General features: G+C 37.2%; 2 protein-coding genes and 1 long non-coding RNA gene across 8 annotated transcripts; 2 read left to right on the top strand and 1 right to left on the bottom strand.

The window, feature by feature from the left end:
• The first annotated feature begins 309 nt into the window (after positions 1–309).
• On the top strand, positions 310–9,372 carry inpp5e (inositol polyphosphate-5-phosphatase E). 3 transcript variants are annotated; one of them, XM_079870613.1, is made up of 11 exons: positions 310–384; positions 2,510–3,369; positions 4,304–4,427; positions 4,517–4,614; positions 4,696–4,820; positions 5,495–5,614; positions 6,514–6,621; positions 6,717–6,878; positions 7,000–7,115; positions 7,204–7,340; positions 8,286–9,372. In XM_079870613.1, the coding sequence occupies exons 2-11, from the start codon at positions 2,570–2,572 to the stop codon at positions 8,419–8,421; spliced, it is 1,926 nt and encodes a 641-aa protein (XP_079726739.1). In that variant the 5' UTR covers positions 310–384; positions 2,510–2,569; the 3' UTR covers positions 8,422–9,372. The 3 variants fall into 3 exon arrangements, with proteins under 3 accessions (XP_079726739.1, XP_079726740.1, XP_079726741.1); XM_079870614.1 differs by having other exon boundaries at positions 373–540; XM_079870615.1 differs by having other exon boundaries at positions 382–516.
• Positions 9,373–9,505: 133 nt separating this feature from the next.
• Positions 9,506–16,477, bottom strand: pmpca (peptidase, mitochondrial processing subunit alpha). 4 transcript variants are annotated; one of them, XR_013821197.1, is made up of 14 exons: positions 16,381–16,477; positions 15,455–15,657; positions 15,281–15,360; positions 15,102–15,184; positions 14,902–14,996; positions 12,974–13,074; positions 12,621–12,884; positions 12,127–12,219; positions 11,916–12,034; positions 11,746–11,836; positions 11,609–11,671; positions 11,380–11,524; positions 9,808–10,795; positions 9,506–9,699 (listed from the first exon to the last, which is right to left on the bottom strand). XR_013821197.1 is itself a non-coding variant. In XM_079870616.1 (13 exons), the coding sequence occupies exons 1-13, from the start codon at positions 16,452–16,454 to the stop codon at positions 10,626–10,628; spliced, it is 1,581 nt and encodes a 526-aa protein (XP_079726742.1). In that variant the 5' UTR covers positions 16,455–16,477; the 3' UTR covers positions 9,506–10,625. The 4 variants fall into 4 exon arrangements, 1 of the variants encoding a protein (XP_079726742.1); XR_013821198.1 differs by having other exon boundaries at positions 9,840–10,795; XR_013821199.1 differs by having other exon boundaries at positions 9,506–9,753; positions 9,852–10,795.
• Positions 16,478–18,222: 1,745 nt separating this feature from the next.
• LOC307158278 lies at positions 18,223–21,214 on the top strand. Its single transcript, XR_013821209.1, has 3 exons — positions 18,223–18,476; positions 18,609–18,668; positions 19,057–21,214. It is a non-coding gene; the product is annotated as an uncharacterized lncRNA (long non-coding RNA).
• Positions 21,215–25,980: the final 4,766 nt, after the last annotated feature.

Here is a 25,980-nt window from a genome sequence, read left to right as displayed (position 1 = left end):
TTGGGAAAATAATATTAATGATCCACTGACTTTTAATAAAGATATAGTCTACACAGATCAGTGTAATTAGCCTACATAACATTTACCGCTATAAACGCAACGCATACACTCCTCTTTCACAGTAATCAATATGGAATTTTCAGTGTTAGATAACGTTACTTAAAACTACATTTGGTTCCCATATTCCTGAGTAATAATAAGTGGATAGTTTTGTAAATTGGCCAGTTGTTTGTGAAAATAAAACCAACTCGATGAATAATAAACACACGATGGCGCTGTTCCATAATACACTGCTGCAGACTGTCAGCACACCCTCTTGAGAAGTTGTTGGTTGCTTTGGTTGTTAAGGAAGTCCATTAAGTTTGCCTCTTCAGCGAACTGGAGGTAACGGGGAGCTGTTTCATACTCAAAATGCGTCATTTTATTCCTCACACAAATGTGTTTTAATATAGATTTAATTCCATTGCATTATTCATATTTTGGAAAGATAAAACGCTACGTCGATCTTCCAGATGTGTGAGTGACCATCGTGTGGCATCAGTGAGTTTTACATCGCTGTGAGGGAGAGAGTTTTCAGTCAGCTGTAATCACTGATCATAACAGTTCATTATTGATGTCATTCAGTCTTAGTTAAGCATTAATTAAAAGTTGGACGCCAATAATAATGTTTTTATGTTGCTGCTGACTGTTGTTGTTGTTATTATTTGTAACGTTAACGTACCCTGACGATTTGTGTTTATAATTTACGACGTCCGTTTAATATACGTAGAACTCTTTTGCTAAATAAACATTTTAGTAGATTATTAATGTGTATTATTCTGTTGTCGTTTATCATACAGTCGTACGTAGGGCTGCAACAACTAAATGTTTATGGATTGTGTAACGTTAATAGTGCAAAACATTCTTAACGTTACTCTTGCCACCATCTCTTAACGTTAACGTTAGCTGTTATAGACCGTTTACACGACACCTGTTTCAACTAAAAACGAACAACTTTATTAAAACATTAAACATTTATTGACGTCAAAAGTTTTCTCTAATATTGGGTACAACAAAGCTGTTATTTAGTGGAGAAAATTCAATTTTCATTTAGAAGACCCTTTTATCCAAAGCTACTTACAATGGAGGAGTATACGAATTTTTGTCACCGAAAATTTTGGATTTTTAAATAAAGGCACAATTATTTAATTTTGAAAAAAGAAAAAAGCTATGGGTCTTTGAATATTTGAGGACATTAAATATTCAACAATATTATTGATCTGCCTACATTGACACCATTATATGAGAACCGAACTGAGCTGGACGATCACGGGTTTCTCCAGAGCGGCTATATATATATATATATATATATATATATATATATATATATATATATATATATATATAATGTATGTATATTATGAACTAAATTAATAACTTTTTTACAACAAAAATTAACTATCACTGAACTTACCTAAGCTGGACTATGATGCTATTTTCTTCTAGAAACAAACTTTGTTACATTATTTTCCTGTTATCACTGTAAAGCTGCTTTGTAACAATCTGTATTGTAAAAAGCGCCATATAAATAAAGGTGACTTGACTTTATACATGAAAATGTATAGCTATAGCTTGCAATATACATATTTCTTTAAACATACAAAGTACAAAAAACCTTTGTGAAAACCCGAAAATGAAAATTTGTTCTTGAATTTCTCACCCTCAGGCCACCTGAGATGTAGGTGACTTCATTAGAACAGTAAATAAGATTTTTAGCTGAAACTGTGGTCCTCTGTGATTCATATAATGGAAATCACTGAGTGCCATCACTTTGAGATTCAAAAAAACATATTCAGACAAAACAAAATTAAAACCTGCGGCTCCTGACGATACATTGAGGTCCTAAGAAGCGAAGTGATCGGTCCGTGCAAGCTGAAACGTTGGGAATCTGTGAAAAGTCAATTTTCCCAATTGAGATTGTGCAATTGAACGTGGTCTTAATTTTTTATATAGGTTGCGGCATCCAGGAACAGCACAATTACCATTTTGATGAACCATATACAACACACTCATCTTTCCCCTCATTATGCGACAGGAAGCCTGCGCTCCAAACGATCGTTTCTCTTCTTAAGACCTCAATGTATCGTCAGGAGCCGCGGGTATTCATTTTGTTTTGTCTGTATATGTTTTTTTGAATCTCAAAGTGATGGCACCCATTAACCTCCATTATACGAATCACTCAGGACCACAGTTTCAGCTATAAATCTTCTTTACTGTTTTACTGAAGAAGAAAAAAAAACATCTTGCATAGTGTGAGGGTGAGTAAATTAACAGCAAATTTTCATTTTTGGGTGAACTATCCCTATAAAATTATTTAGATTTATTTATCACACAATTCTTCATTCATAATATAGACCTGCATGTAATATAAAATTCCACATTGGGCAAGATTTGGAATATCACTAAATCAAAAGAAATAATTGACAGAATAATAAGTTATCTATATAATAATTTCTCACATTCTCCACAGGATGTAATCAGTTGAGTACCATGGGGCTTGTTTACATCTAAAACCAAGTTTGCCAATAGGATGAGTGAGCATGGAGACAGCATCGTCCCGTTTAACCCCGCTGAACTCCGGTCAGGAGAACCAGCTTGTAAAACAGATATTAATGTACTGCGTGTAGACCTGAGGAAAGAGAAGAGCAACAAGGAGGAGCTCAAAGACATCAAGAAGCCATATGATGGGACCAAACTGCTTCAGGATGAGCTTAACAAGGACGCCAAGCTTAGTCCATATCAGCCTCGACCTCCCTCTCTTCCGAAGCCCGTGGGATTGGGCATGGAGGGTAAAAACATCTCATTTGATGAGAAGCTGAGGGGGAGAAGATTGAGGAACAGCCAGGAGAGCCTCACGGACCCGGGTGAGACGGGCTCTTCCACCGATTCGCTTAAGGACGCCGCCTCAGTGAATGGCCAGGGCCTTGCATCCGGACGTCCACTCGATCTCCCACCCATGGAGACACCACCGTTTATGATAAGGACCGGGAGCTTCTCCGAGAACGACGAGTCCCCCCGTGAGGATTTTGATCTGAATAAAGAGCGAATGAAACCGTCCAGAATTATTCTGTCCCCACTGCAGCTCACCAGCACATATCCTCCTCTGGATAACAGCGCAGCCTCCGCGTCCTTAAGGACAACTAATCGGATTGACAGGGATTGCTTGGATTACAGTGTGGTGGGGAGAAGGGGGCGGTCGGAGAGGCTTCAGAGGAATCTGAGCGATAGCCGGCTGTCGGACACCATGGTGTCGGACAATGCCTCTGTCCATTCCATGAAGTCCACCTATAGTGTTCTGAACCCCATCAGACCCCGGGATGTGAGGAACAGGTGAGAAGCTTGTGTCTTTTCAATCGTTTCTTCTTTTCTGCAGCCTGTTTGAAGTTATCGCTCAGCACATCCTCCACTTTAAGATCACATGATCACGTGCTGAAGAATGCAAAGGAGATTAATGGATCAGTGAGATGCTTGTTCAGCACCTTCTGTAACTGTCAAACTCCATCAGCGCATTCACTCATGTTCTGCTTGAAAGTGAAACGACTATACAAGGACAACATGAAATACAATATCTAACTATTAGACAATATTATTGTTGATTAAATTGATGGTTCACCCAGAAATGAAATTCTATTGTCATTTAACTTACCCTTTTGTGATTCATTTCTGTGGGACATTTTTTCTGTGGGTTTCTAAGAATTTTCTCGCTGTTCTTTTCCACACAGTTAGATCATATTGTCACCAGGGGTTCAAAAGTTGGCCGTTATCGATAATTACTTTTAAGTTATGGCTGATATTGAAAGTGTATACTGTTTTGACTAAATAAATAAAAAGTAAAACACTTAAAAGCTGAACAAACAACGCTACAAGTAAATTTTAGGCATAACATAATAAAAATATGCGATATGAAAAATTGATATTTATTTTGAGATTTCTTAAAGATTACATTTAACAGTCTTAAATTATTAATGTGATGCATATATAATTAAATATCCAGTCCGTATCGACTCCTTTATCCTTCCTATCCAATATTGGGCAGTACATATACATTATCAAAAGATGGCTCATACTTTTTTTACTTTTTAGATTTAAAAAAAGTAAATCCTGGTCACTGTATGGATTCATTGTGTGGAAAAGGGCAGCATGACCATTCAACATAATGTAGTTTATTTGAATATATTATGCGATGTATGATAGAAGGAGAATTTCTCAAGGTTTTTGTTCTTGTTTTTTGTTTTTCTGAAAATGTGCCTGCATGTGTTTTTAGGAGCTTTCTGGAGGGCAGTGTTTTGGGTAGCGGTGCCTTGCTGGGGGCAGAAGAGCTAGACCGCTACTTCCCAGAGAGACGACTCGGTATCTACGTCGCCACATGGAACATGCAGGGACAGAAGGTGTGGAACAATATGTCATTTCTCATGTTTTGTTTGTTTAGTTTGAAGTGCATAGCAGCTGTAGCCTAAGCTCTCACTCTTGGTCTCAGGTGCTTCCATACAACCTAGATGATCTTCTGCTCCCAACCGACACAGACTTTGCACAGGACGTCTACGTTATAGGAGTTCAGGAAGGTTGTCCAGATAGGTAAGATTTTGCTATTATTTTGTATTTTTTTTGTCTTTTCCTGATGCTCAGCATGTTTACCCTCTTCATGTTTGTCCACAGGAGGGAGTGGGAGATCCGCTTGCAGGAAACTCTTGGGCCGTATTACGTGATGCTGTACGCAGCAGCCCATGGAGTTCTCTATCTCACTATATTTGTCAGGAGAGATCTCATATGGTTTTGTTCAGGTAAAGCTTGTTTTATTCTTATTTGTTTATATGATATAGTATATTATGCAGTACCATTCAAATGTTTGGGGTCTTGAATCTTGATGTCTGTCATATTTTTGTAAGAAATCTCTTATGTTCACCATGGCATTTATTTGTTCAAAAATACGGTAAAACAGTAATGTTGTGAAATATTATTACCATTTAAAAATAACTGTTTTCTTATAACTGTAATTATTCAAACAAATAAACATACTATTTGAATTTTGCTACATGTTGCTTTGCTGGCCATGATAAATCCAAAGTACGCGAACTAAAACTCACTATTATAACTAAATGCATTGAGTGGCGCTGTGGAGCGTGTAAACAAGATTGTGCCAGTTGAATTACCTTTGGATCAAATGAATCGACATGTCATGTGTAAACATTGTCAAATGAGACAATGAGAAATCACACGAAATCCGAACTTGATGATTAAAATAAATGATTAAACTTAATTTAAATTAACGAATAATCAAGTAGCCTATTCCTTTTTGATGAGTCCAAATATTCAAATACAATATTTTCCTAATTTAACGTATCCTTACTGAATACAAGTATTAATTTCTTGTATAAACTTATAGACCTCAAATGTTTGAATGATATGATATAATATTATATCATATATCAAATTTTGTCTTTTCCTGTCACTACAGAGGTGGAACATGCTACTGTCACAACCCGAATTATATCTCAGATTAAGACTAAAGGAGCTGTGGGTATCGGCTTCACTTTTTTTGGGACATCCTTCCTCTTTATTACATCCCATTTTACCTGTAAGTGGAATATTTTATGGAAATTTAACCCAAGGGCAAACAACCCTGCTATATGTTTTAATGAATGTTTATAAAGACTATGGCATTAGGTTTAAAGGGATAGTTCACCAAAAAATGAAAATTTGGTCAGTAATCACTCACCCTCATGTTGTTCCAACCCTGTAAGACTTTCGTTCATCTTCGGAACACAAATTAAGATATTTTTGATTAAATTTGAGAGCTGGCTCACTACTCCATAGGCTTCTAAGGGATCGAAACTTGCCGGCCCAGAAAAGTTAGTAAAGACATCGTTAAAATAGTCCAAGTGACTACAGTGGCTCAACCATAAGTTTATCAAGCGATGAGAATACTTTTTGTGCGCAAAAAACAACAAAAATAACTACTTTATTCCACTATTCATTTTCTTCTGTGTGGGCCTGAATGCATTCACGTAGTGTAACAGCGCAGCGCGTCTAGGTTGTACGTCAGAACGTAGGCTCACGATTAGCCAACACTGGTCATGTGTGTGATGCGTGTGACGTACAACACAGAAGCAAGGCCCACACAGATGAAAATGAATAGTTGAATAAAAGTATATGAATAATTGCGCACAAAAAGTATTCTCGTCGCTTGATAAACTTGTGGTTGAGCCACTGTAGTCACTTGGACTATTTTAACAATGTCTTTAATACATTTTCTGGGCCGGCAAGTTTCGATCCCTTACAAGCCTATGGAGGAGTGAGCCAGCTCTCAGATTTCATCAAAAATATCTTAATTTGTGTTCCGAAGATGAACGAAAGCCTTACGGGGTTGGAACAACATGAGGGTGAGTGATTACTGACAGATTTTTCATTTTTGGGTTACTATCCCTTTAAGCCCAGCTAGGAATAAACCCAACCCAGTCTTTGTGTTTGTTTCAGCTGGAGATTCTAAAGTATATGAGAGGATTTTAGACTATAACAAGATAATAGAAGCGTTGGCTCTTCCTAGAAACCTTCCTGATACCAACCCTTACCGCTCCACCACCTGTGAGTGTTACTGCATTTGTCATATTTAAAGATTTTATTGTGTATTATTTATTTTATTATTTGAATTTTATTAACAAAAAATTTTTCATTCTCAGGTGATGTCACAACCCGTTTTGATGAAGTCTTCTGGTTTGGAGATTTTAACTTCCGCCTAAATAAAGCCAGAGCAGAGGTGGAGGCCATTTTGAATCAGGGTGTAGGCACAGATATGAGCCCACTATTACAACATGACCAGCTGTTGAAAGAAATGAAGGAAGGCAAGTGCAGAAAGATGTAAAATTTCAGTTCTGTGTAATTTATAAAGGTTTTATGTTCCTTTTAAGGAATATTTTGTTCTTTGACTGATTTAACTGGAAGAATCTCTTTGTGCATTTGCAGGTTCCATTTTTAAAGGGTTTCAGGAAGCATCTATTCACTTTCCTCCTACTTACAAGTATGACATTGGTTGTGACGTCTATGACTCCACCACAAAGCAGAGAACACCCTCATATACCGTAAACAGTTTTTTGCTAATTATATGCTAATATGTCACTATATACCCTATACTAGTACCGTAGTTCATTTTTCCTCTTGTGTTGACAGGATCGAATTCTTTATCGAAACAGACAAGTAGATGACATTAAAGTGATCAAGTATACATCTTGCTCGTCCATTAAGACATCAGATCACCGGCCAGTCATCGGCATGTTTCAGGTCAAACTTCGTCCGGGTAGAGACAAGTAAGCAGCACTTGCACTCATTTCTACTTATTGAGTGGTAATCATAAAAGAAATAATTCACCCGTAAAATGAAAATTCTGTCACCATTTATTCACCCTCCTGTTGTTCCAAACAAAGACTTTCATTCATCTTTGAAACACGTAGGCTCACTATTGGCCGACGCTGGTCATGTGTGTGATGTGTGTGACGTACAACACAGAAGCGCTGCGCTAAAACAATACGTGAACTAACTCGAGGCCCAGAGAGAAGGAAATGAATAGTGGAATAAAGTTGTTATTTTTGTTGTTTTTTTGCACACAAAAAGTATTCTCGTCGCTTGATAAACTTATGATTGAGCCACTGTAGTCACTTGGACTACATTAACGATCTCTTTAATAACTTTTCTGGGCCGGCAAGTTTCAGTCCCTTAGAAGCCTATGGAGGAGTGATCAGCTCTCAGATTTAATCAAAAATATCTTAATTTGTGTTCCGAAGATGAACGAAGGTCTTACGGGGTTGGAACAACATGAGGGTGAGTAATTACTGACAGAATTTTCATTTTTGGGTGAACTAACCCTTTAATATGGTCAACTGAAGCTCAGAATCTGCATTTCTGTTTCGAAAATAAACAGAAGTCTTATGGATTTGGAACGATATTTTGAGTAAATGATGACCGAATTTTTGGTTGCACTAACTAGTAGTTACATGACTCTCCAGTTTGACTTCTTCACATTCATGTCATTCTAAATATTTTGCTGTTACGAGTTACCTTAAAAAAGATAATGGCAATCAAAAGCAGTGGCTATTGTCTCCCTTCAAAACAAGCCATGTGATCTAGTCAACTCAAGCTTTTCATCGATTAATGGAATGTTTTGAGGTCTGTTTATGGTATCTGTGTGTGTTTGTCATAAGACATTTTTCATGCAGGTTTGATAAACCACTAACTCAGTCTGTTATCCTCCCCAGCATTCCCTTGGGCGCTGGCCAGTTCGACAGGAGCCTGTACCTAGAAGGAATCCGAAGGAGAATCACACGGGAGTTGAAGAAGAGAGAGGCAGCCATGAAAAACCAGAATAACAGTACAGTTTGCACCATATCCTGATCTACCGATGTGCGAGAGCCATAGGGTGCTAAAACTGATCAACACTGAGCTACTGACTTGGAAAGCTGGACTTTCAGGACCAAAGGATAACTCTGAAGTGCACAGTCCAGGGACCAAAAGACTGCAGCTGGACTTTTAGCAGCTAGTGTTGGAACTGTAAAATATGACTTTTTAAATCTATAAATTATACTGACCAGAGTAAATTAAGTTAACTGTACTGTACATCCATTATTCCTAATTAGGTTTTTTTGTATTGTTTCATATTCTGCTATTTAACTTGCAAGCTGTAACAGTCTGTTCTATGTATGGTTTCAACTGATAGTGTTTCATGGCCTTGTTAAACCATTAGCTCAACTTCTAATCTTTTACTGATAATGTAAACACCTCATACCTGTACCGGGTCGCTGATCGGCCTGGTTTCATTGGCTTCTGGGTTTCTTTTGAACTGTTTCTTAACAATGTGCTAACAGTGGTACTGCTTTTAAAAAGGAAACTGTACTGTAGCATCATTACCAGCAAAATGAGGGAATATTGGTGTTAGCAGCTGTTTATTCATTGATTGTCATCGATAGGTGAACGTGGTGTGTCAATGTTGAGAATTTGACCTTTGGTTAAAATGTGTGCAAAATCTAAGTGAGGAGGCACAGACTATACTTGAGTTTACTGCCTTAACTGTTAACTAACAACAAAATTCAGCTTACTTGATGTAAAGTGCGATATTGGGAACGACCATAGTATTGGCATTGCTTGCGCATGGATCTCAGTGACTGTGATGTAATACTAAGTCACGCATTCACATCATGAATTTCAGTTCTATTTGTACTGAAAGTGCCTGCGATCTTGCTCATGATTGCCTCAGTGACTTCAAATACATTCTGCTGTTTAAAACCAAATAATAGCCTATTACAAATATTTGTTTACAATGTAAAGTAATACAAAAACTGACTTGTATTTGGTGTTATTTCTTATGACTTTGTTTCAAGCGCACATTTGGCAGCAAAAAGGTTATTTAAACACAAACCGAGAGACATATTGCTGAATATTCAAAATGCACAGAGACAAAAAAATATTGAAAGCCAAAAAATAGAAAAGATCAAACTTTAATTTTTTTCCAAGGGATGTCAGATTCACCCATTGCCATCACAATGAGCAGCAATGGAAAAATATAACCGTAAACTGAAGAAGTGCAAGGGAATAAATATGTTATTTTAGGGCAAACCAACATAAAGGGATAATGACAATGATTGGGTTGGGAGGATCATATTAACAGCCACAGCCCTGCAGAATTTAGCTTCAACCCTAATTAAACACACCTGATCAGGTAATCAAGTCCTTCAGGCTTATTTGAAAACTGCAGGTGTGTGTGTGTTGAAGCAGGGTTGGAACAAAACTGTGTAGGGCTGTGGCCCTCCAGGAACTGAGTTTGACACCTGTGCTTTAAACCATTCGTCTATGGGTCGGTTTTCACTGCTATGGTAAGTGCACAGTCTCTGTCATTCTGATTAAATATTTTAATATCTAACACTAACTAAAAGAAGAGTTTTATAGAGCTTTGTGAAAAAATGCTACGCAATGTGAGGAATATCTTTCTGGTTTGCCCAGTTTTACACAGAAGAGCACAGCTTATTGACAGCAATGCAGACATGTGAACAAATGGCATGGGAAAGTCCACTTATTGAACCAAATAAGATAGAAATATGAAAAATGAGCACATTCACTTTAAACACATGATGGGTTAAAACAAAATCATGCAATGTGGGGTGTGTGGAATTGAACAGCCATCAAATCAGAATTTAAAATGTAAAGGCAAAAATGCACGCAAAAATGAAAATGCTCATTTACTCACTCTCATGTCATTCAAAACCTGTTTGACCCTCTTTCTTCTGCGTAACAGAAAATGTGATATTTTGAAAAATGTTGGGAACCAAACACATTGTATAGACAGCAAACTTGAGACCTTTATCATCTTTTATGTTCCACAGAGGAAAGTCTACTGTTTTGGAATGACATGAAGGTGAATAAATGACAGAATTTTAGTTCAGTAAATGCTGAACTATCTCTTTAAAGACACCTTTTAATCACTATATAGATAAAATGCAACCACAGACAGTCCTTCTAAGCATTGCACTTAAATTCCAGTCAAGAATAATATTTGTTGGGTCAGTGCTCCTATTTGTCTCTAGATGTTGTCAGCCGTCGGTCCTCTATCGGAACAGGCGGTATATGCGAGGCAGACGTCCATCTTTACTCGAGAGAGCGGCCTGAATGTCCTCGTACGAGGGCAGCTCTGTCAGATCTCCCAGCGCCGCTACCGCAGGCTTACTACGCAGCATCTTCGCCGTAACTCTCTTGATGTCACTGGCCGTAACATTACCTAAAACAAAGAAATTGTTCTCCAGTAAAGAACAAGTGAATAGTTTGACACATTCAAGCCAAGTAATCTATTGAGTCAAGAAGGCAGACAACCCTTCAAAAGTAGTTTTTTTGAAAGAAGTCATTGGTGATTACCAAGTCTGAATTTATTTGATAAAAATATTACAAAACAGTAATATTAAGAAATATAATAATTTAAATAACCATTTAAAATGTAATTTATTCCTGTGTTGGCAAAGCTGAATTTTCAGCATCATTACTCCAGTCTTCAGTGTCACATGATCCTTCAGAAATCATTCTAATATACTGATTTGGTGTTCGAGAGACATTTCTTTTTTTAAGGATTCTTTCACAAATGCTGTTCTTTTCATTCATTTGAAATGGAAATCTTTTTAAACATTATAAATGTCTTTACTGTTACTTTTAATCAATTCACTGCATCCTTGCTGAATTTCTTAAATAAATAAATAAATAATATTTCACTGACCCCAAAGTTTTGAAAGGTATTTTAAGTATTAAACATACATTTACAAGCTAAATTAAGAGTTGATCTAGGCTTTACTCTGCAGTCTCATCAACACTTACTGATGAGCTCACACAGCTCATGCGGCAGCTTCCTCTTGCCCGTCGCGAGTACTTGACGACCTACGTCTTCAAAGATGACGGGTCGAGACTCCAGGTTCATCATGAGCATGGATTTCAGTTGTGTCTTGGCTCTCTCTAGCTCCATCTGCACAAGTGAGAGATTTGCAACAATGCAATGCAAAAAATTGCAACAAATTCAGAATGAGAAACAATTAACAAAAGGTCTTACTTCTCCTGCTGTCCCAGTCATCTGAATAAACTCCCTTGTAATGATCTCCACCATTTCTCGCACCTAAAAAGATGATTAGTTTAAAAAAAATACGGTGTATTGTAGTAATATTTATCACGTAAACCAAATGACAGTACCTGTCTAGGGTCTGCACTTGCATGGATACACAGAAGACCACTATCTTCATAGCTGTGGTGGTATGAAGTAGCATTGTACATCCAGTGATGCCTGTCCAAACGACAACAGATTGCTAAAAACGGCTCACCATATAACAGCAGATTCAGAGCATAAAGAGATGATGCCACACCTGTTGAGCACATTAAGGTAGAGACGGGTGAACATGCCTTTTCCTGGCCCTCCGGCAGAGAAGGACCCTCCGCCTCCCATCATCATATTGAGGACCGCAAAGGGGATGAAGTCATCCTCCTATCAGTCAGTCACAAGAAAGACTTATATAAGCACACAACCAATTTCAGCAAGTGTGAAATTGAAATGATTTGATTTAATGTGTAACAAACCAAAAAGGAGCAGCTCTCCAGCCCAATCATGATGTGCGTTAGTTCAGGAATGGGCGTCGGACCCAAACTCACATCGGACATGTCCTTCTCCATCTGATATGAGACAAAAAGCTTAGCTCAAGTAATTCGGGAATCTTTCAAATTCTGCTGGTCTTTGGGCCGTGACACACCATGCCGACGGTCGGCAATGGGTTCGTTTTTGTGGTTTCAGCATGTTAGCGTCTCCGTCAGGGCCGTCGGTAAGAGAGATCGCTCTGATTGGCTGTTCAGGTTAGTGAAAGTGTCAGTGCATGAGGATAAAAGTAAACAGCACATAGCACAGAGTCTGTTCTAATTTTATGAACGCACATGCTAGTTGGCAGTGGCCTGAAGTTCTTTTGGTGTCTTCAGGTGCAGCTTTTAGGCACCGCGGGGTGACAAAACAGTCGGCTTTTCGTCACTGTTAGTTCTTTGACGTCGGCTAGGTGTGTCACAGCCTTTAAAAAGGTGCTCACCTTAACAATGCCGCCCGTGTATTGTGCTACTGACAGGTCGACGTTGGTAGGTGTGCTCACGCCCCATACAGGTTTAACATTTAGGAGATACTTCCTGGCACACTGAACAAGCTGCTCATGTTCAATCCCAACCCCGGCCAGCACCATGCGCTCCGGGCAGTAATAGCTCTGAAGGTACTTATGAAGCAGCCTCTTGTCGATCTTCTCAACGTTGTTGGCAGGGCAGAAGCGAGGCAGGCCCACGGTGTTGCCCCTGTATGCTGCCTAAACATTGAAGAGACAATAAAATAAGACGTACAAACTCAATTCAATGATCTACAGCAAAGTATTGATATTTGTAGAAGTGGTCATACTGCATGAATCATTTCTGTTAGTAAAGGCTCCGGGTCAGGTCTCATGTTCAGATCCTCCAACTCAAACCGAACAGCCATTCTGGTCATCTCAATCTCCTCATCTGAAGAAAATATCATAAAGTTACATTACCAGTCAAAAGTTTGGAATAACTATATATTAATAACTAATAATTTTTATGTTTTTGAAAGAAGTCCCTTTTTTTTTTTTTACAAAAATACAGTAAAAACCTATAATATTCTGAAATATGATTACAATTTAAAAGAACTTTTCTATTTTAACATATTTTAAGATGTAATTTATTCCTGTGATGCCAAAGCTGAATAAGTGTTCAGTGTCACATGATGAATGAAAGTGATATGTGAAAGCCAACCCATGTGTGTTTAACCCATACCCTGGAAATTGTCCTCTGCATTTAACCCATCCAAATAAGTCCACACACATTAGGAGTAGTGAACACACACACACACACACACACACACACACACACACGGCGCAGTGGGCAGCCATTTTTGCTGTGGCACTCAGGGAGTGATTGGGGGTTAAATGCCTTGCTCAAGGGCACCTCAATCATTTCCTGCCAGGATTAAGGAATAAAACCCGCAACCTTCAGGTCACCAGTCTGACTCTCTCTCACCATTAGGCCACGACTGTCGACTGATCCTTTAGAAATCATTCTAATATGCTGATTTGGTGCAGTTATCAATTATAATTGATGCTCAATTTTTAATAATAGTTATTAATGTTGAAAACAGTTGTGCTGCTTCATACTTTTGTGGAAACCGTGATACATTTTTTTAAGGATTCTGGATTCATTTGTTCAGAAACTATAGAAACTATTCAGAAAATAGTTTCTGAATATTTTCCTTTCCAAGAGCCTACTCTGCTCTGATTGGTCAGACGGTGCAGCCGCATGTCGGAAACGAAATGTCTGTTACCATTACTGAACTTCAGCTCAGGACAGTGTTGCCAGATTGGGTGGTTTTGAATTTGATTGTGCAGGTAAAAATTGGTTTGGGCGGGTGGACAAAATTTGGGCTGGTTTGGGGTCAGTTCAGCGGCTGTATATTCAAGTGATTGCTATGCCAAAGTAGCATACATATACAGTAAGGTGTATCTACAGTAAAGAGTGGGGGAGAGGCACAACTCTTAAAACGTGGATTACAGCAGTGATGAGCAATGACTCGAAGGCTCTTTATAAATACATAACTCTGAGAGCACAGTTGAATGACTTAATTGAAATCGAATATGGGACCACTCCTGTCCATCGTCATGTGCGCACTGGCCTGATCAGGACATGAGCAATTTTTAAACCGTCCAAACTACACTCTCTTTGTCCCTGGCAGCTGCTGAAAAGAGGTTTGGATTCAGGATTAATCAGTTTTGAATGTGCTAAGAATTGCATTATGTTCAAGAAATCTTCAAGAAAGACATATTGGTTCTGTTTGAAGTAAAAGCGCAACACAAATTGCGTTTGAAACCAGTCCAATCTGGCAACACTGGCTGGAGCTGAAGTTCATTATTATTGTCGTTCATTTTCTGACAATTCATCATTCATTTTCTGACAATTGCATAATCACGCATTATGCAAATTTGCAGGCATGTAGGTTACAGAAGTGAGACTGGAATTGCTGACGACTCGTTTTTGCAGTTCAGAATCTATTATTTTTTTGGGAGAGACAATATTTATCATGCACTTTAAAACTTTACAGACCTTTCACATTCACAAACAGCTATATTACGCAATGCATAAAAGGTATTATCTGAAAAAGAATAATAGGGGCACTTTAATGTGTAATAATATTTTCCGATTTACTGTTTTTTACTGTATTTTTGATCATAAGAGACATCTTTCAGTCATCTTTTGACTGGTAGAGTCTCTTTAACCCTTTCAAAGATTCAAATAATCAGTTGTTTTTCAGATGCTCACCTAATAAACGAGGCTGTAGAACTGCATCTGACAGAAGGTTCACCACAGTTTCTAGACCCTTCACCTCAGCTGAAACCGCATACATCGTTGTGTCTCTTTAAATGACAGAAAGAAATAAAGCATGAGGTAAACAGAAAAGAATCATAACAGCATTGAAAAACAATTCACTTTGGACTAAAAGAAAAAAAGAAATGCAAGACCTGGATGTTTGGCAGTCACATATGCCTCCATGTTTCTCAAGTGTTAGGAGAATTTCATCTTTACTTCCAAACTGGGCTGTAGACTTACAGTAAAGAAGAATGAGTTGGTTTGTGCACTAAAAATCAAAACAGCGTCAAAGCTATTTAGTAGTCCAACTCATAATCATTGACAGACTTACAGAAAAGGAAAGCTTTTCCAAAAAGTGTGCAATTCCACTGGGATATTTTGCTTCATGACGCGAGCCTGAATTTACTAAAACTAAAAACAAACAGGTGAAATAAAAACACTTGGTATCTGGTTCAGCTCATTAGAATCAAACAACATCAGAGTATCTGCTACACATTTTACTTACTTCCAACAGTACAGAATTGACCAAATTTGTTCTGCGATGCAACTTTGAGTCCGTTTTCTAAGGTGGTGATTTTAGTCTCGTGTTTCTCATGGCCGTCCACAGAAGCAAAGACAGGTTTGGGAATCCCGGGCAGCGGTGTGGACAGGGACACGTTTGGATACGCACTGCCACTGCTGTACGGTCTACATACTGCGATGCCATACCTGCAGCACACAGACACTTAGCAATAATCATATATTTCAGATGCCCAACACCTATGAAGAGATGGCGCCAACTCCTGCAAAGACTTCAGATGACACAAACTCTGAATCAACATGCACCAACGCTTTTTGTTAACAAACAAGTATTCATTACTTCAATGAGCTCATTGTTTCTGAATGAAATTATTACATTGTTTAAATTAAAATATGTGTAGCTATCTGTGATTTTGTATATGTAAATTTCTGAAATACATAACTTAGTTACCTCTGATAACAGAACACTTTAAATTGTAATATGGACTCGCGCACTTTCTGTGAAGCTGCTTTGAAATGATGTGTATTGTGAAAAGCGCTATAGAAATAAATGTGAACAGAATTGAATTGAAAATACTGACAGTAATAACTTGTACTTTGCTTTTGCAGGCATCTCAACATTTGACAACTAAGACAGTTAAATCATGAGCACAAATAATAACAACAACAACTCCACACTGGCTATTGTAGGCTAATGTTTGCTGTCAATTCAGTTTAATAACCGAAGCGCGAGGGAAAGCACGCGAGATTTCGAAGTTTATCACATGCACATACCGCTATAACGATTTTATAAAGTAGACAGAATACCTAATATATATTAATTTATAAATTCAGAACAAACATGTGGCTACGGCTCTATACATACGACACACTTCATTACAGTGCGTAAATAACTAATACATTAGACCAAACCTCTGCGCTCGGCTCCAGCCCCTCAATCTGGACATGTGAGCAGCCATGTTGGATTCTATTTGACCATGAACCATACCCGGAAATGATTATTAAACACTTCCTACTCTTCTTTCTGTGAAATGTTGCTATGGTTGCTGGTAGCAATGTTGCAAAGAAAAAAAAAGTTAAAAAACGTTATCTAAATGCTGCCCACGAAATAAATAAATAAATAAATAAATAAATAAATAAATAAATAAATAAATAAATAAATAAATAAATAAAAGGCTGCCCACATACGCCATATGTAAATTCAGGACATATTTAGAAAACAAAGTATATTTACATTTACTGTGATGGAAAACATAAAAACCTGGTATTTGCACAGTATGTATTATGATGCCTACTTACTGTACTAGGCCTACATACTTAACATGTAAGAAAGACTGGGGCTAGTTTTCACTAAAGATAGCCCACTATGCTAAAGATTTATACTAAAGATATTTCATAAGTCTACACAAATGTTTTCCTAGGGTTGTTCTACTTGTTGTAATTAATTATAATTATGAATTACCAAACAGATACATTTAATGATTTGCTTTCTTATGAATCATTATGCGTTTCACAATATGTAGCTGTTTATATTTTGCTGAAAAGCCATTCAACTTTTAACTGTCAACCCCCTTTTTGAGAAGACATGAAAATGTACTATCCAAACTTATGGTTGTAATTGAAGAATGCTTTGGAATATAGTAGTTTGGTCTTTTTGGGGCTATGGAAGTATACATTTACTCTAAATCAAATGTATAAAATACATATTTTACAAACTCATTTTTCCTTAAAAATTACTATAAAATCAAAGCCAATCAAGTTGTGTTCCAAATTTTCCAAAAGTTGATATCACAAAAATTAAAGTTACTATGAGATTTTGTTAAGGCGCTGTATCAAAAATATCCACCAGGTGTCACCCACATTCCATTGTATTTTTTATGCATTCTCTTGTAATAAATTAATAAATGTCTGTCCAAATATCACTTCTCACAAAACATGGAACCTTGAGACTCAGACCTTTCTGATGACATGTGTTGTGTCAAGATTAGACAAGGTTCTGATTATAAAGTAGTTAAAATACATTTTGTAATATGAAACCTGACACTGTAATTTGGAGCACAGTTTACATAATGCAACGTCCAATTTAAAAATGGTTTTCATAGGATGAATTTTGAGTAGGCCTATGTATAAGCTTTCAAATGATAGCTACCTAATTAATGATGATTACTAAAATATGTGGTATGAAAAAGGCGACAAATAAAAAGAGCGCCAAGCATCCAGCTAGCGGGACGGTGACAATTAAGGGGTTAAATAGCCTTAAACAGATGAATGGCAAGGTCAAATTATGACAACATGCCCCCAAAAGCATGTGCGCTAAATAAGCTGTATGATTTCTCCTGAGCAATAAAAGTTTTTTTGGGTTTTGAGGTATATTAACACACACACACACACACACACACACACACACACACACACACACACACACACACACACACACAAAACTGAAGAATAAAAAATATATATATATTCCTTGGATTAAAAAAAAAAATAGCCCCAGTCTTCCTATGTAAGGGATATTGTTCAAAAAAGCTACTAAAGAATATAAACCAATATTAGATTTATGCCTGACATTAAGTAAACCACATTACATTGAAAGGCTTTCACACTTTTCTTTCACACTAGTTAACCTAAAAAGATATTTGCATATAGAGCAGTGTGTCCTTACAGCTTGTATTGAGACCAAAATAAATGGTGCATGAGAATTGGATTGATTTCTAAATGCCCGCATTAGCTCTATAGTGCTTTTTGTCATGCATGTGCGGGCCACACAAGAATCAGTTGACTGAAAGAAGTGTGCAACAGCTTCTACATTTAATGAAGGATGTTTTCAGTGCATCTGGGTCTTATTTTGTTGACCATGTCTTTTATACCACGAATTAACTTTTCATATGAGCTTCAAGATACAATTCACACTCTGAGGGAGGAGAATGCGAACCTGCATCACAGACTGAAAAACCTCACGCAGACACTGAGAGAACTGAGGAAACTGCTTCTGGATCACTCGCATGGTGAGAATATAATGTCTAATGAGCGACTTTTGATAATAAATATGAAAGCATGAGTAGGTGTTTGTATGCAATTTTATATTTTGTTTAAAGACTTTTTTCAGCACTTTATTAAAAGAGTTTATGTCCACACAGCATCTACTGTGGATCATGATAGTGACCAGATACATGCATGGAATGAATGGATTAAGAATGGTAAGATGCACCTCTTCGGCACTATTAATCTGAAAAGCTTTCTCACGTTGTGTGATGAATTGTATTTGCTGCTGTCAACTGACATATGTGTAGTGAATCAGTGCAGTATAGTTATAATGTGCATTGTTAACATGAATATGGGCTTACAAACAAGCAGTGTATGGCTCCACTCACATGTTTTATTTATTACTCATTTCAAAAGTAATATTACTTTACTTATTACTTCCTGGCAACAGTAATTCGTTACACTAGTTATATTACTTTTCCGTTAGTAAAACGCATTAGGCCTACTGCCCAACACTTGAGTCCATGCTATGTTATAGTCTGTATAAATGTTTAGACTGGCCCTTAAATGATACAATCTGAGATATTGAATTATGTTTTTCAGGTCTCAGCGCAGAGACTCATCTCATGTTAGAACAAGCTTTCTGCTTGCCTCATCTTCATGCCAGTGCTAATTTATATTTCCCACAGGAAATTCCTCTGGTTCTGTCGGGTCTCATTTGGATTTGGATTCTTCTCATGTAGATGGATATAATATTCAAATCCATCAGGAAAGCTCATTCAGATTTGTAAATATTAATGTTAATAGTAAGATTTCATTTGTTAACACTAAGTAACACAAATAAAACAACACTTTCATACATCTGAAAAAAGTTGTATTTGTTAACAATTATTAATGCACTGTGAGCAAGAACAAATTTGTTTTATTAATGTTATATGTTAACGAATGCGTTACCTAATGTTAACTTACTTTAATATCAACATTTTACATTTGGCCGATGTCACAGAACTTTGAGAAAGAATCAATAGCTTACTTGATTATTAATACTCATGAAGCTTGGTTATAAAATCATGTTTAACAAGGGTGAATAAATGAGATTCACTTGTGAGAGACCTGCACACACAAACACTTTATCCCCGGTTTCACAGACCAGTCCCAGACTAAAATGCATGTTTGAGCTGTTTTTAACTGAAAGAAACTGGCACATTTTGCAAGTTTTGCACATTCTGCACAACTTGACGTATATTAAAATATGTCAGTGCCATTGCAACGCTATCTCACGACCAATTCGTACAAATTCGTACGAGTGATAAAAAAGTGGCTAATTCGTACGAATTCGTACGACCTCACTCGTACGAATTTGTACGATTTGTCTAAACCCACGTGTTGGGTAGGTTTAGGGGCGGGGTCAGGGGTAGGTCATTATGAATTCATACGAATTGGGCAATTCGTAAAATATGTACGATTTAGCAAAAATCGTACGAATTCGTACGAGTGAGGTCGTATGAATTCGTACGAATTAGCCACCTCGTAGAATTCGTACGAATTGCCGTGAGATATTTTGTCTCAAGATGCACACCAGTAATGCTTTTTTTAAAGTCCCCGTGAACCGGAAGCTGCAAACGACTTTTCTCCAGTGTTATGACGTATTTCCAAGTGAAACGGAACAGAGGGCAGGGTTTTACTTAGCGCTCCTCCTCTCAATCTATCGCTCATAGCAGACTAACGGTTTGAGGGGAGTGGTTAAGTGTTTTCAAACCAAGCCGTCAAACCTACGTCATCAGAAAAAGACGCCATTCCAGACCGGAAGTCACTTTTCAGATTTTGATTAAATTTTACCATGGTAAAAAAAAAAAGCTACTTAAATGCCCTTTGAACTAAAGCCTAAACCTGGTTTAATCAAAGCCCTGTCTGTGAAACCAGGCCTGTATTGAGCTGAGTGTGTCAGGAATCCAGACACAGCCCACAGCGTTACACTGTGAACAATGACTAAATATAACACTTGATTATGTGATGAATTTGCTGTCTTGTCATCTTTATTAGCTGATTTGTCAGACATAGGCCTATGTGGATTAAAGATCGTCCATGACAAGTCCTTCTGATTGAAAATGTAAATAAAGAATGACACCACAGCTTGTGGTCCTGCCAAAGATGTTTTCTCTGTTGATTCTGTTTCTGTTCTGCACATGAAGAGATAGCTTCTCGCTGATAATTACTGTAGCAACATGAAATGATTTAGAGCAGACTTTGTGTGTTTGATGTTCCACACTGCAAATATCACAGTAGCCAACAGAATTGGCCTTTGTTCAGTTAATTAAAATCACCCTCTTGCATAGATTAGAAATCAGGCTATTTGTACTTTAATTTACATCTGATTGTGCCGAATTGATAAAAGAAATGAAGTTGATTTACATTTGCAAAGACTGAAACCCATGGTAGTTGATAACTTTCTATGTATATTTCTAAAATGCCATATTGTAAAATCAATGTTTGTTTCTGCTACCTGACTGTTTACATTAAAACTTAAGATCAGATTCAGATTAATTCATTGCAGTTGAACATGTAAATGTTAATTAATGTAAATTAAAAGTAAATGTAATGGTTTATACTGAAACTCATTAAGTTAACATTTAAAATGTAGTTTTTTTCTGCTTTCTGTGATTTTTTTTAACCAGCTCTAATATGAAGTGTAAAAGTATGTTTGAATAAGCCAACTTTGAAGCATATCAGAAATAAAACATATATGTGAATGTGACAAATCATTATTTTTAAGTTATTGGTATTTAAAGCAATATATATTTTACGGCTTTAAATATAGCCTATGGTACAATATAATTAATCATACCACATGCAACCAAACACACATACAGGTGTGAAATGATTTATGCCAATGTGTACAACAAACGCTATTAGACTTGTGGACACCTTTTATGAATAACCATTATGAGGGAATTGAAACACAATTGTTCTCATTTTTCTCAAACTGCATGTTTTAGTTTTATATTTGTGGCCTCATTCATTTTGCACAGTGTCTGAACACATGCAGAGTGGTGCTTAGTCCTCTCGTATTGTTCCTGGCTGTGGAGGGGTGGTGCTCTGCTCTCCAGGTTACGTGACACAGCCCATCTGTGTGTATGTGTGTCTGCTGCTCCATCATTAGATCAAGCCTGTTGCATTGATGAACCAGAAGACACATATTGGCAAGCATTCACTGACAGAGATGCTGCACTGAGGCACTGAGGAACACTTCTGCATGGGTAAGTACAGTATTTTTGCAATTGTTAAAGGCGAGGCAATTTATTTATTAAGCACAATTAAAAACAACATTTAGTTGACCAATGCGTTGTACAATTCTTAAACATATATGCAAAAAGCAAACATACGGTATGCACCAATTAACAACACAGACGTTTTTCTACTCAACATAAAATGACAGAATTCCAACATATCCCTGGTTCGACAGTTGAAATAATTATATAGGCTTATATAGTTCCATTTTTGAAATTTCTTTTTAATTTTGTACAATGCTGTGTACAAGCATCAATAGACTAGTTTTCAATGATTCAATACATATGAAGCCTCCACTTGGTGTGAATGTAATCATTTTTCATGTGGATATACAAATATTGACATGCAAATACATCATACAATTAACAGAATTTTTGACAGTATATACAACTAAAATAACTGTTTACAGCTATGAAAAGGATATTTTTTGTTTAGTTTCAATATCAATGAAAACTGTTAAAATGTTGAAACATTGTGTTCTTTGAAAAATGTACAAGATCCTTGGTGAAAGAGATTTACTCACCATTTACTGTCTACCTGAAAAAAAATGGATTCATAATTAGTGTCAAGCAGTCAGTGCAAAGTCAGATGCAATAGATTGAGTTAATTGATTAAGTGATTTAATCCATTACCTTCCAGTAACCTTTTCAAATAAGTAACAAGCAAGTTATTTTGTTGACTGACTCCTTTCTTGTCCACAATTTGAGAGTAATCAGGAGTAATGTGCAGAGCTGTTGTGTGCACTGTGTAAACATGATGGTTTTTGTAGTTCTAGATGTAGATTTAATGACTTCTGCAGTCTCAAAATTATTCAACCCCTTGAGTAGGATCCCTCACAAAAGCACAAATCTGCAAAACAGGTGTTATCTCAAGCACACCTTATGCAACTAATCAAGGGCTTCATTAGTTGCACCAGGTGTGCTTGAGCTAGAACACATGAAATATCTGAACTGGCTAGGTTTGTTGAGTCACGTTTGACTGCATGTTAGAAATATGACTAAGTCAAAAGAATTGTCCAAAAAGTAAAGAGAAGATATCATCATCCTTCACAAACAAGGAACAGGATATAAAAAGATAAATGTTCCTAGAGACACAGTTGGAAGCAAAGTTCACAAGTTCAAAGTTAAAGGAACAGTGGTTACACTACCTGGACAGGGCAGAAAAGTTATAAACGGCTGAAACCAGATTTCTGAGAAGGCAGGGTCAGAAAAACCCTCGAGTGACTGCAAAAGACCTGCAGCAAGACTTGATGGCAACAGGCACTGAGGTTTCAGCTGCACAGTATGGCGCGTACTAAACGCATGCCAGAACTCCAAGACATACACAAATACTGACCCAAAAGCACAAGAAAAGTCAGCTCCAATTTGCTCAAAATCATATAAATAAGTCACAGAAGTTTTGTGATTATGTTCTGTGGGGTGAAACAAAACTGTAACTTTTCGGCCCTATGGATCAGTGGTATGTCTGGAGGAGGAAGAATATGCTGAAAAGAACACACTGTCTACAGTTAAGCATGGTGGAGCTCGGTGATGCTCTGGGGCTGCTTTGCATCCTCTGACACTGGAAAACTGCAGCGTGTGGAAGGCAAGATGGATTCATTGAAGTATCAGGAAATCCATTGGACCTTCCAACAGGACAATGATCCCAAGCGTACCTCAAATTCCACCATGATGTCTGGTTATGTCTGGTTATGGCGTCTCATTTGCAGCAGGTCATAACAGCAAAAGGGTGTTCTGCTAAGTTCTAAAGATGCTTGCCATGAAGGGGATGAATAATTCTTAGACTGCAGAAGTCATTAAAAGTTGCATTTTTAGTTGAATTTGGGGAAACCACTTGAAACATTTGTTGTGTTGAGATTACAACTGTATATGAATATATATTATATTATATTATATTATATTATATTATATTATACAGCATGATTTTAACAAGCTAATGTTTATTTTATTTTTATATTACACTGTAAAAGTTTGTGATTTTAACAGTGAAAGAAAAAAACCCCTGTTAATTGGTTAACAGAAAGTTTACGTACGATGAAGAAATGTAATAGATCTAATCGTACATTTGATAGTCATTGTATTATTTACAGTGAAAAACCGTAATTTGACATTCGAAGAATTTCATGCATGCCACTTCACATTGTATTTTCATTTAAATAACTGTTTCTTCTTAGTTTTTTTCTAATCAGTTATGTACATTAGAGTTTAATGTTACATCTAATGTTGTTAAATTAATGTTTATTGCTTTTTTTAATGTCATGTGTGTCACCATGATGGTGTTTAGTATTTGTGCGAATGACACTGCACCTTCAAGTATTTTCCTTCTCAGCATGAGGAAAAGTGCTTGTGATATATATATACCGTAATTTCTGTCAACCACAGCTGCCTTTTTTTACCGTAAATTTAAAGGATTATTTTACAGTGTATGTTTAGTTAAGTTTATTTGCTTTTTTTATTTTCTACATTTTCTAAACTTGTTTTATTTTCTAAGTCCTATTTTCTAAATTTATTTTCTAAACGAATCCACACTTTCGTGGAGTAAGGAAGTAGTTTGCTGCAGAGCTCGCTTTTCAGTGCAGGTGGTAAAAGTTTATTATATTTTATAATTTATTATATTTATTTTATTCTCATCTGACATCATGGATCTACATTCAAATTTTTTTTTTTTTTTCGGGATGCAAAGTTATGCTATAATGAATTTCTATAATAAAAATACATTATGTGATATCTTACCTTTCAAGCAATGTGGAAGCAAAATTTCTAAACATAAAAAAAAACTTAAACAGCCATGTCTTTTTTTAATTATATAATTGGCATCAAACAAACAATGTAGGCCTAATTCTTATTCACAGTTATTAAAGATTAAATGAAAAGGCTGAAAAACTATCAATTAGGTGGTGATAAACAACAGAAGAAAAAAGGAATTTTGAGCACTTTTTCTTAGCGTCCGTTTCCATGGTGAACAGTTGATTCATCGATCTGCTGAGAAAGTCTTGTGTGTTCACCGTTAACATACTCTGGGTTGACTGAAGTTACTCCCAGATGCGTTTTTGGAACCAACATGCCCAGAGTAAGCATGGTTTAGGTTAATCAACTGAGAGTTCAGAGTATTTGTGAAGGTAAGTTAACCTTGCTTTCTGGAATACCACCCCCCAGGAGCAGGGTTGGCTATACCCATGTTCTAGACTAAATGTGAGCAGGAATTTACTCATCTCACTGACACAAAAACAGATTCAATGTTTCTCAAAATGAATAACAAACAGTGAAATGCAAACTCAAAATATTACGCAAACCTGCAATAATTAATGTGAAATAATAACACAAAATTTTGTATGTATATTTAACCTCACTTTATTAACCAATGTCTTTGCTGCTGACCTTTGATGATCCAACTTAATCATGAACCAATGAGCAAAAATAACCATCATCTTTTTGTTTTTATTGCTGAGGCTGGCTCTGTCCCAAATGGCAACCTAAACACTTGCGGTCTTACGAGTCCACACTTTCATGGAGTAAGGAATAAGCATGCTGTGGAGCTCGCTTCAGTGCAGGTGTGGAAAAAGTGCACATCGAGGGCGCATATCGACCGCAAAGGGGGCGCTCGCGAGCACCCTTTTGAAACCTAACATGACAAATGGGACAACCATGGATTTAACGGACACATGCACATGGCAGCCATTGTAAGTCCACAAGACCCTAAGAGCATATGAAGTGTGTCATTTGGGCCAGGGCCAGTGTTGATCTTGCATCCTATTCTTCTGTGACCCAGAATGGCAGCCAGCTGAAAGGTTTGTTTGAGCTGCGCCCTCTACAGTACAGTTGTGACTTTGCATTTCCTTCAGCCCGAGGCCTTTACATCTGCCATTTTTTAGTTATTAAAAAACAAACAAGCAAGCCCAGTCCAGGGGCCTGATGTATAAACGTTGCGTACGCACAAAATGGGCATAGAAATATGCGTACGCAATTTTCCACGCACATATCGGGATTTATAAAAAATAAACTAGGCGTAGATAAGTGCGCACCGTAAAGCCTGTTTTATACTTCTGCGTCGAACTGCCGCCGTAGCTACGTCGTAGGCTGTGTGTAGCGCGCGTACCCTATGGCGTACCCTGACGTGCACCTCTCCAAAAATGTAACAACGCGTCAATTCTACGCGGACACAAGCGCGGTGATTGGTCTGCCAGAACCCCTCCCTCGGGGTTTCACATGCTCCCTAGGTGCGCGTCAACGCGGACAACGA

This window comes from Squalius cephalus, assembly GCF_949319135.1.
Source record: "Squalius cephalus genome assembly, chromosome: 5".
In the NCBI taxonomy this organism is placed as follows: Eukaryota; Metazoa; Chordata; class Actinopteri; order Cypriniformes; family Leuciscidae; genus Squalius; species Squalius cephalus.
Note: the sequence above shows the minus strand (reverse complement) of the source record. Positions and strands in the feature narration are given on the sequence as shown.

Bases quoted from the DNA above. Each gene is read 5' to 3' on its own strand.
- inpp5e (XM_079870613.1), top strand. From the start codon at position 2,570: ATGAGTGAGCATGGAGACAGCATCGTCCCGTTTAACCCCGCTGAACTC. The intron at 4,615-4,695 runs GTAAGATTTTGC...GTTTGTCCACAG, and splicing joins CAGGAAGGTTGTCCAGATAG to GAGGGAGTGGGAGATCCGCT. The intron at 6,622-6,716 runs GTGAGTGTTACT...TTTCATTCTCAG, and splicing joins CCCTTACCGCTCCACCACCT to GTGATGTCACAACCCGTTTT.
- pmpca (XM_079870616.1), bottom strand. From the start codon at position 16,454: ATGGTTCATGGTCAAATAGAATCCAACATGGCTGCTCACATGTCCAGA. The intron at 15,185-15,280 runs GTAAGTCTGTCA...CTTTACTGTAAG, and splicing joins TGGAAAAGCTTTCCTTTTCT to TCTACAGCCCAGTTTGGAAG. The intron at 11,837-11,915 runs GTGTGGCATCAT...TCGTTTGGACAG, and splicing joins TACCTTAATGTGCTCAACAG to GCATCACTGGATGTACAATG.